We start from the raw sequence: 11,642 nt of genomic DNA on the forward strand, positions 1-11,642 counted from the left end.
ATTTCTCTCTCTGTTATCGGCGCTTTCTCCTTCAGATTCATGGTTTACATTCTATCTCTCGCACTCTCTCGTTAGTAAAAGAGAGTATGGCATCAGTCCGACGAAACCTATTGGATCAGACGGTCTGACCCAATACTTTCACATCTTTTAATTCGTATTATTAAGGAAATTATGTAGGTTCCTAGATAGTCTAGAATTAATTTTTCAAACTCATCATGAAGTAGGGCCGGGTAATTTTTATTTACTTCCAGATGAAAAGTTCAATTTAAATTAAATTTGTTTAACGTGGAATTTTGCTATAACTCAAGAATAACTTGTAAATTTCAATCTTGGTAAAAGTAGGTGTTCAATTTTGCAAGAGGGTAAACCATACTTGAATCCACTCTTACCATTTTGGGGTTTTGAGGCATGTCAAGGAAAGGGTGGGTGCTAACTGATTTATGAACCCTTTATTTGGTACTTTAGATTAAACTAGTGAGAGCTAGACACGTGGGAGGGCAGTAAAGAAATTATACTTTTTTGTGTGAGATTTTGAAACATTAGTAGGTGAACCAATCTCACAAATTGTTAAGACCGGGATCAATGATTGTCCTATAGTTTGTGGTTATTAATTATTTTATTATTTTTTGACTCTTTCATCTATGCCACCATATGTTTTCTTTCCTCCAATTCCTTCTTTGCTCCTCTTTATCTTGATCCATCATGAAAAGTTGGGCATCAGTTTTTTGACCAATTTTTTTCTCTCTTCTAATAAACTAATATTACTTTTATACTTTCTCTCCCCATAAGGCCATAACCCACAAGAAAGGCAACGATTGAAAGAACTCTTGGAAAAAAATAAAGATTGAAATAAAGGTCGAGGCAAAGTTAGTGGAATATGAGGTACAAAAAGGAGGAAAAGATAGAAAGACGAGGGATGAAGGTAGACGAACCTCAATAAGTCAATATTGTGAATGCTTTTCTAGAATCTAGAAAAAAAGAAAACGGGAGAAGTTAAAGATCCCAGTTAGCTTTTCTTTCTTTTATTGCTTATCTCTATTATAATATGAGTATAAGACAATACATTAGGGATATTAAAAAAATAGAAAAAAGGAAGATTAACTACCTATTTTGATTAAACAAAAAAATTAAAATATAAGTGTATCTCTATCTTTATTACTCTTGAATATGAAATTTTTTATATGTTTTTATATGCATAGTGTGCTTATAAAACTAGTAACCATCAAACAAGATTTTGTACAATGGCAAAAGGTTTGGCCTCATGACTTAAATGTCATAGGATCAAATTCCACTAAGACCTCTTTGGGGGGAGGTTTTCCTTACCATCTCTCCTTCTCTAACGTCCCATTTGATAGTTGGTCATAAATGGTGGTAATGAGAATGAATTTGTGTATAAATTTGTGAAAAATATCATTGTTCATTCCCATGGTAATTACATTTATCCTAAAGTGTCCACTTTCTTTCTTGAATTTTCATTCCCATCCAATACCACCTTGTATAGGTGGTAATGAGAATTGCTTTCCCTTGGAGTCAAAAACACAAGTTTAGGGGTGAGATTGTTTGCCCATGGAGAAAAAATGTCTCCCCATGGAGATTTTAAAGGTGCTTCCCTAATATAATTATAGTACTTAAAATTCATTCCCATTACAGCAATTTATTAACGACTACCAAACAGGCCGTAAATAGTTTGACATACAAACTCGGCTGATTATACTTGTGCAAGATACTAATTTAGTCGGGTCCTTCATCTTATCCACTTTTTTAAAAAAGATGAGACTAGTAAGCAATGTTAAAAGTGACCAACCCAAAGCTAGCAAGATCTATGTAGATTAGGGAAATAAAAGAGGTAGACCATGAGATGATAATCGTAGGGTTGTTATTCTTTGATGAGTGCATAAAAATAAAGTAGTGGTGTGGTGGAGTAAATAAGTGAATTGTGTATGTGTATTATACAATGATGATGAAAGAGAAACGCTGCGGCTAGGAGACGGGTAAAAGACACGTGGTTGATACTAGTGCTTTGTCGTCCAACTTGACACGTGTTTATTATTGCCTGATCTCATGTCCTTTAGACGCGTGTCACACTCAAAGTGACTGTCCAAAAACAGCCCCACACTTCAATCTTCTTTCTTCATTTTTTTATTTCCTAAATCTGTTTTTATATTCTTAGTTTTTGGTGAGATGTTTTTATATTCTTTGGAAATTTTGGATTAATTGATACTGTCTCATAGTAGAACCTTATTACTACGAATAAAGTACAGGGGTGAGGAGTGCATACATAACGTGTCACTTTCGCAAGGAGGCCACGCCACACTTCCACGCACTTTTTTTTACCTAATTAAAGGGCAATTTTGTCATTTAGGTGCCCTTTCTATGTTTTAGTGACTTCAAAGTTCTTTTAAATTCCATGCCCTTTCTTTAATCTATAATTAGTCTTATATGTACGCGATTGTGCGTTAATTTAATATAGTGTCTTAATTTCACTTAAAATGCAAAGTTGAAATGGAAAATGATTCTTAAATTTTTTTTTGTAATTTTTTTTATTCCATTAAATTATTAAGAGCAATTTAGTTTTTTTAAACGGGAACATCATCTTCCTCTCCATTCTCTTATATGATAGAAATACTGTAGTATTATACCCTTACTTCTTCAAATTCTTCACCTCACCTATGGAATCCACCATGTAGTTACGGTCAAGGTTGTGAGATCAAACTCTATTAGAGATACTTTAAAAATAGGTTTTTTTTATTTTTCTTCGTGTAATTAAGTCGTCAGATTAAACTATACGAGGTTTTGATTCAATAGAGTACTTGTCTTTACCAATTTTTAAAAAAGGAATCCAAATATTTTGCTCGACAAGTGTACACCTTATATAACACCTCTTTATATCGATTTCTTTTTATGTATTTTAAGTTTTAAATTATTGAATGATCATGATGGGTCATATTAATAGCAACAACTAATAAAATAGCGTGACACGAATGATACACAATTTATAGGATAAAAGACTTGAATTTATACCTATATAATTTTCAAAATGTTTAATTATACCTTTAATGTCACCTGTCTATTAAAAATAAATCGATAAAAGAGATGTTACATGTTTTAACTTCATTTTGAAAATTTGAAACAATTAAATTAGTGTAGTTCCATTATTATTATACTCGAATAAAAACAATTTTTTCCATAAGATTTTTATTTACCAAGTTTAAATCTCAAAAATAATTTCATTATTAGAAAAATAAGTTTAAAACAACATGAGTAAAACAATTTCACAAACAAATTTATGTGCTAAAGGATAATTTATGTTAATATCATTGAAACATAAGTCATACATGTTAATTTATTGATAAGATTTTATCTCACAATTTAAGAAAGATATTATCCTATTAAAGACACTTTAAGATCAATATTTCCTTATCTTTTCCTACTCCTAAAGAACCTTTGAGAATGTAATGAGACACTTCTCTTCCATAATCATATGATAGCATGATATCATCATCTAAAATTTCAACAAATATGAATCAACCCTATAAAATTAATTAAATTAACAGAACTGGTTTAGATGTGTAGAATAAAAACATTTCTAAAGGTCTAATTTTGCTAAACTTTATTTTGGTGCATCATTTTTTTTTCTCTCTCATCAACTTCTCCCCCAATCATAGATAGACAGACAGAGAGAGAAAATTAGAGAAAATAGAGAGGAGAGAGAAGGGAAAAGGATGCTTCCACTATTCTCCTCTTCCCTCTCTGAATTTTGAACAATTAGAGAAAGAGAGAGAGAGAGTTAAAAATAAAAATTACTCACAAGAAGTCATTGATAATTTCTTCCACTCAGAAACCAAGAAAACGTTTTATGTTGTTTTCTGGCTTCACTTCTCCACGTGTTGAAGATTAAATGTTTCTGTAGAACTTCAATAAACTGTCTTTTTTTCTTCTTCTTCTGTTCTATTTCTCTCTCTTCCAAATCCAGTAATTTTTTTTAAAAATTTTATAAAAATTAAGTATTTTTTTTTTTTTTAAAAAAGATTTGGGTTCCTCTGAATCTGGGTTTTCATAAAAAAAAACTCCAAAAATGTTAGCAAAGATGAAAACTTTAGTTGTGGGTATGCTGAAATAAAGATGATAGAAGAGTTGAATTACCAAAAAATCAACCAATTTTTTGTGGGTTGTTTAGATTAAGCAGGAAATTAAAAGGGGTATTAGAGGAGTTTGTTGAATGGACAGTTCATCTGAGCTGTATTCAAGCAGTAGCTCAAAATCAAAAGCAATGGGTGAAGCAATAAACATAAAGAGTAGTACAGGAATTATGAGTATGAGCAGCAGTAGTAATATTAGTGGTAGTAATAATAGTAATAGTAGACATCATAGAAGCAAAGAAATGGAAAATCTATCATTTGAAATAAGCAAATACCCAAGAGATCTGTTGCAAACATTTTTGGGTAATAGTAGTAGTTCATCAACAAGAGGAAGAGGTGTAATTAGATCAGAAGAGGGAAAAAAAGGGGAAGAAGAAGAGGATGATGAGGGTTTAAATCTTGGACTTGGGTTATCATTAGGGGGTATATTTGGGGTAGATAAGTCAAAGAACATGGGGGGGTTGATAAGGTCATCCTCAATAGCTGGGACTATGCCCTTATTTAGGGATAGGGATAGGGATAGAGATGAAGATACGGCGGTAGCGCCGCGGGGGGCGGCAGTGTCTAACCTTGTTAGAACTTCATCTTTGCCTGTGGAGAGTGAGGAGGAGTGGAGGAAGAGGAAAGAGATGCAGACATTGAGGAGGATGGAGGCGAAACGACGCCGGTCAGAGAAGCAGAGGGTTTCCAAGGAGACTGGTGGAAATGGAAATGGTGCTGAGGATAAAGGGGTTGAAGGGTTGAAGTTGAGAGCAAGGTTGGAGAGAGAACAACAATGTTTAGGGATAACTAATAAACTTATTGGTTCTTCAATGGCCAACTTTTTTGGTTCATCAAATTCTAAACCACCCACAATTACTAATAATTTTGAGGTCAAAGGAAGAAGAACTACTTTTGGTAGTTTGCAAGGTTTTTTGATTGCTCAGGGTCAGGTTCAGGTTCAGGGTCAGGGTCAGGGTCAACTTCAGCAGGGATCTTCTCAGGGTTCAGGGGAATCACAAGGGGGTAGCTCTTCTGAGGCTTCTGAGCTTGAGAGTAGAATCCATCCAGGTAACAATTTGGTTTTTGGTTTTTACTGACTGTATTTTTCAGGTTGATGTTCTTATTTCTGCTTATGGGTTATTTTTTGTACACTGATTGCCTTAGTTTTTTTGCATCAGATTCTCAATGGATGCTGTTGTTCAAGTTGTTTTTTTGTAGATTCTTTTCTGCAATTTGAACTGGATTTGGTATTGTTTGTTGTGTAATTTAGGTTGTTATCTAAATTTGTTGAATCCGATTCGGATTTGCTGTAATTGGGCCTTATCTCCTTCCCCTTGCCTTAATAATGTTTCCATATTAATATGTCATGATTATTGTTGGTTGTTTTCTGTTGGTTGGAGTGACTGAGTGAGATCTTTGATTGTTTCTCGCCAATTGCGGCTGTTGACTTGTTGTTGGGTCTTCCATTGATTGTTATTGTAGTCCCTCTGTTCTAGTGTTGATATTCCGGATCTTTTTGTGATAGTATGTCATGATTTTTTGTTTATAGCTATGTTGCTCTGATTCGGGTACCCATGTCTGATACAAATACATGTCCAAGCTGGCTATTTTTTGGAACTTTTTCAATTTTTTGGCCCAAAACAAAGTGTCCAAGTGTCCCACCCATGTTTGAGTGTGGAGAATCCGACACGGGTACTTGAGGTGTAATGAAGAGTCTGAGCAACATAGGTCTATAGCTTCCGTGGGGTGGAGTCAGATCCTTTGTGATTGCTAATATGCCACGATTATCCTGATGATTTTTATTTGTAATTCTCTGTTCTGCTTTAGCTATTTAAAAAGCCCTGGATTTTAAGTCATTGGAGGTTGATATTGTAAACCCTTAACTGCAGTGCCGAGTTTATCTTTCTTCGTCTTCGTATGATCTCTATAGACCTCTTCTCTGGTAAGTGACTTGTGCTTGGAGAAAGAAACATTGTATAATATGAACCCTTTTTTGTCCATGATATGATGTCTAATATGCTGCTCCCATTAAGATAGGTACTTGACTAGTTTCAGAGTTTTCAGGTGGGGATGAATATCAAACTAAGATTATGATCTCCTCACCTAATATGAGGTGATTGGTCTGATTTTATTAAAGCATGTTCTGGATGTCCTGGTTTGACTCAACTTTGACCATATTTTATTCACTATTACATAGATAAACATTAATCTTGTGGAATGTTATTGAATAAATCTTATTGAAATAATATCTGATGTGTGTTCTCAGAAAAAGATTTTTCATAATTTTGTTTCATGTGTAATTAGAGATGTTAATGGAGATGGATAGTCCAAATAAGCTCATCTTGTATGGTCTGAATGTTTCCTGGTCTGGTATGAAATTCTCTGATCTGATCAAGGTTGACATACTGATTCATCAAGAGCAAAGTAATACGTTCGTGAAATAAGGTGTAGAGAACATAGTCTGATTCATTGCAAACATGAAATTCTGATCTATATTACTTTGTCAAGGTTGGGGATGATATGGTGAATGTTGCTTGAATCGCCTTATCCGTATAGATGAAATTATCTCCTTTTTCCTCATTTGGAAAAGAAAGATTCTAACTTTGGAGAATTAGTGAGAAATTCTGTATGGTCTTGCAGTATTGAATTTGGAGATATTGGGGGTAGAGTTTCTTCTGGATGTGTTCTGATTCATGTCTTACAAGTTGTATTAGTTGCGAAGATCCTGCAGGCACTAATCTGACTCTTTCTAAAACCTGTTATTGAGGATGGGCACATTAGATATGCTCTTTTTTTGGGGTGGGAACAAAGAGTGATTTTTGAGGAAGAAAGGAGAGAGATTTGAGTGGACTACATTTTTTAAAAAATGCATTCTGTTAAGAGAAGAACATGCATTATTGAAATAGCCTGTTACTGTGAACCACTTGGCTAGGGGCACCATCTTAATTTCTGACGGTGAATCGTCATATAACTACTAGTGGAAGTGGATGAATCTAGTTCATCCGAAATGATCTCACACTTGCATAAAGTAAAATGTGATTCTTCCAATCTCAAACATTTCATTTCTCTCCTTTTACTACATCATATGTCGTCTTAGCAAATTTTCTCAAAAAGGCTAATGCTCGAAGAGTATCACTTTAGAGGGAGACACGTTAATGGATGATCGATTACTGAAGCGAAGGCTTCTGACCTAGGAATTCAGGAAATAATCTTGTTTTCTCAAGTTCTCTCCCTACTTCTCAATATTGTCTGCCTAGGGCTTTTTCCCATGGATCAACTTTTCAGATAGCATTTCATTTATCTTGTAGTGAAGGGAGCATAAAGTTTTGATGGGGAAGCATGTGGTGAAAGTAGAATGAATTAGGCAATAAATCTGTTGAAGTCGTACCATTCATTGCATTTGTTATATGTAAGCAATCAGGTTTCATCATGTAGCATCGGTTTGAAGACCAATTGTCTCTGAGAAGCCACTGGACCCTTTAGTCCGTTTATTCTACTTAACATGTGAAAATTGAAATGGGCTTAAATTGCTGAGGGCTAACTGTATTAAACCAGAACAGGATCACTTTTGTCTGGTGTCAGTGTTGCTATATTGAAAGGTGTTTACTGGGAATCTTATCGAGTGTTAGTAGTGTTGCTGCCGAGGTCATCAATCATCATGAAATTTAAATGTTGATTAGCTGATCTCATCAGTGCTGTACAAGCTGTGTACAGACACTAGTACAACGGGATTAACAGAGTTGGTTAGATCAACAAACTGAAGTTCATGGGATCTCTTTGCAATTGTTGGGTAATTCTGTATACAGTTAGACTCTTCCTTTGCTTTCTGTTATTGCCTTGTTTACGGTCTTACGACTCGTTTGGCAGTAATGGTAATGAACATCAGTATAATTTTGCCAAAAAGCCTAATTTTAATGTCCATAGTGATGAAACTTACCACTCAACATGTGTTTTCTATCATAAACTCGCATCACTGATCAATACCACCTTCCAAAGCGGTAATGAATGATAATGAAATTTTTGAGGAAAGGAGATGTTTTGGGGGTGGACAACATGGACATCGACATGAGAATTTTCTTACAACTTTACACTATGTTTATTAACATTATCGTCATTCATTCGCCTACCAAACAATCTATTAGGTTGAAGTTCTAGAATGGATTTGTTTGTTTACATGCTTGATTTAATGATGGAAGGACCTAACTTCATTGTAAAGATATACATGCTCAATAGGAGACATCTTATGTCATTTTGTTTCTTTGTATAATCAATCTTATCTACATCATGACGTTCTATGTTTTAAGCTTATTAGAACCATGTCTTTCTCTTGATTTGGGACCTTAAACCTTCTTTGTTACTCTATTCCTAATATGCATAGGATCAAGCAGCTGTGGTGAACAACGAAGCCCAGCTAGTAACCAATCCCAACAAGATCGAGGTAGCCAGGAGTCCATGGGTCCTTCACGAACTAAAGACGACTCCATCCAGCGAGCTTGTGGTCCTGAGCCGGAGAGTTCATCTAAGCAACCTGAGAGTGCAGACAACAAAAGGAAAGAGACAGGATCAACTGCGATAGAGGATATGCCATGTGTGTTCACGATAGGGGATGGTCCTAACGGTAGGAAAGTGGAAGGGATCTTATACAAGTACGGGAAAGGCGAGGGAGTGCGTATAATGTGTGTGTGTCATGGAAACTTCTTCTCCCCTTCCGAGTTTGTCAAGCACGCTGGTGGCAAAGACGTAGAGCACCCTCTTAGACATATCGTTGTTAGCCCATCTGCTTCGCCCTTCTAGTGACCACTAATGGTAATCCCTTTCTATAAACCTGGTATTACTCCTCTCTATGAAACCCGGGGAAATGTATAATATTTGTTATAATTTGGATGTAGAGTTATTTGCTGGTGGATACGTAAGTTTCTTGGCCCCCCCTTTTTTTAAATTTAAATTTTATTTTGTTCTTGAGGGACTTTTTTTTGTTACCAGGAATTCACTTAACTGTGATGAGAAATAGTAAAGAGGCAAATTTTCTTTTGCCTTCTTTTAATTGGCTTGAAGGGTTTTGTCTACTCTTTTTTCCCCTCTTTTCCAAGTTCCCTAACGTTGAGATGGAGTGCAGTAAGTGAGGGTGATAAATTGATAATTGGAGGAAGCTAAAGGTTTAGCTGCCACCAGTGTGAAGGTTCATCTTTGTTTTTGCCGTGGTCGTTGCAAGCGCAAGCTAGGGAGTTCTATCCCATCAGATGTCTCCCCTCCCCCCTTTAAGAAACTTCGTACTAATGTGGTGTTTGATAAAGTTTGCGGTAGGTTTAGTGTGTCGACCCATGCAATGACGAGTTATCACTTATCTGAAATAATGGGTTAAATTGTCTGTTGTTAACTTGTTTTGTACTTTTTACTTCTTGTCAAAAAAAGAAAAAAAAAAGAAGGGAGATCATGAAAGATTTTGCATGGTTGGTGGAAGTGTTTTCGGGTTACTTCAAGGTGTTGAGTCTGTTGACACATCGTTGCGGACATGATTTTTGCAACTTTTTTGGGTATTTTGTGGTCACCAAATCATGATTTGCCAATTTGCACACCAATCTTTAATAATTTGGGATTGTTTTGGACGTATCACAATGGTTCGAGTTAACAAGTTGAAGTAGGTAGGGCCGTAGGGAATAAATTATTTCGGGAAGGAAATAGGGAATAGATGTTTTATGATATAGATAAGTATATGGAAAAATTAATTCTAATAATATAATCTTTGAGTTATTTACTCAAATTAATCTCATCTTTTGATTATTGTTTAATAATTCAACCTTTTAACGTCCTTTGCGTATTTTGAACCACAATATCGGTAACCTGCTAAAGTAGTAAAATTAATTGTTTTTTTTTACTTTTTTTGTTTTCTTATCTCCTTTTATCTCTTTCTCCTCCTACCTCCTTTTATCTCTTTTTCCCCCTCACCACGCCTCACCAACGCCCTACACCATCACATCATGCGAACGTCCTACAACCCCATCCCACCCCACACCTTGCGAACACCCTACCACCCCTTACCTCTTGCACAAAGCTCCTTACCACCTCTCCCTTCCCCGCGAACTTTATCACCCCGTGCGTAAAGCGACATACCGCGCCCTCCCCTACCCCAGCGAGCGTCCAACCACCCGTACCCCTGCGCAAAGTAGAGATGACCACTGGTGCGGGAAGGGCGAGACAATCCGTGGGACCTAGCGGCACGAGTTGAGATTCACGGCTCACGAACGAATGGCGAGAATAACGATTTGGGAGGGCTAGCCTACGGGCTAAAAATTCTTGGCCCCACATCGGTCTGTTATCGATTTTAACGGTTCGATGAGCGGTTTGGCGGTTTGTGGGTCTAGCGGGCTGGACCAGGCTAACGGTCTGACACGAGATTTTTTTTTCAAAATTATTGAATCAATGAAATTATTCATTATTGTTACATAAAATCTTTAAATTAACTAAAATATAATAATTAATAATACTAATGAATAATTTTATTATTTTTGAATTTGATTAAATCATAATATATGCAATTTGAGTAAAATATACACTAATGGAATTGAATAAGGGGGTTACTATTTATCGTCCGAATTTTAGTAAAAATCGCCCGTATTTTGTTCACTATTTTCTAAACTACCCTTACTTATACCCCCTTCACTCTTCACTCTCACTCTCACTCACTCTCACTTTCTCTCTCACCTTACAACCACCAGCATCACAATTACCACACCTCCGCACCACCGCCGCCTCCCTCACCACCGCCACCACCATAGCAAGGAGATCCGGTAAAGCACGAACACCACCTCAACCACCACCACCGGCGGGACGTTAGCGAGGAGCATGGGTCCAAGAAAGAAGGTGAAAGAAGTTGGAATCCTCAAACCAGGTAATCAATCTTTGCTATTATTGTTTTTGTAATATCGCCGAAAAATGAGGCCACCACTACCGGCCATTTCTTTGTAATTTTCGTTTCCTTGGCTGCCGTCTAGGGAACGAAATTTTTTTCGTTTCCTCCATGGAGGAAACGAAAAAGTGTTTCGTTTCCATGGAAACAAGGCTCTTTTTCGTTTCCTCCACCGAGGAAACGAAGATCTACTTTGTTTCCTCGGTGGAGGAACCAAAAACATGGGTCGTTTCCTCAGTGGAGGAACCGAAAAAATGGGCGGAGGAAACGAAAAAAAATGTATTTCCCTCGGCGGCAGCAAAGGAAACGGAAAATTACAAAGAAATGGACGGCGGTGGTGGCCTCATTTTCCGGCGAAATTACAAAAACAATAATGGTGGTGGTCGGCCAAGTGACAAGCTAAGGGAAGTGAGCGAGTGGATGAGAAGTGAGAGATTAAGAGTGCATGAGTGGAGTGGAGTGAAGTGGGAGGGACAATGGGGGAATATAAAGGCAAAAATACGGTCAATTTTTAGTAAAGACGGGGGGTGAATAGCAATAGGGTTGAATAATTAATTGAGCTATGTTGGTTCGGTTCATGGGACGGGCTGGACCGATTTCGCGGTCGGGCTGGA

At 36.5% G+C, this 11,642-nt stretch overlaps 1 protein-coding gene across 1 annotated transcript; it reads left to right on the forward strand.

Annotated features, from left to right (window-relative positions):
- Positions 1 to 3,582: 3,582 nt before the first annotated feature.
- LOC104895783 (ninja-family protein AFP1) lies at positions 3,583 to 9,165 on the forward strand. Its single transcript, XM_010682381.4, has 2 exons — positions 3,583 to 5,189; positions 8,500 to 9,165. Exons 1-2 carry the CDS (start codon positions 4,220 to 4,222, stop codon positions 8,913 to 8,915), a joined length of 1,386 nt encoding a protein of 461 aa, XP_010680683.1. The 5' UTR covers positions 3,583 to 4,219; the 3' UTR covers positions 8,916 to 9,165.
- Positions 9,166 to 11,642: the final 2,477 nt, after the last annotated feature.

The sequence above is a fragment of the Beta vulgaris genome, chromosome 6, assembly GCF_026745355.1.
Source record: "Beta vulgaris subsp. vulgaris cultivar EL10 chromosome 6, EL10.2, whole genome shotgun sequence".
Classification (NCBI taxonomy): Eukaryota; Viridiplantae; Streptophyta; class Magnoliopsida; order Caryophyllales; family Amaranthaceae; genus Beta; species Beta vulgaris.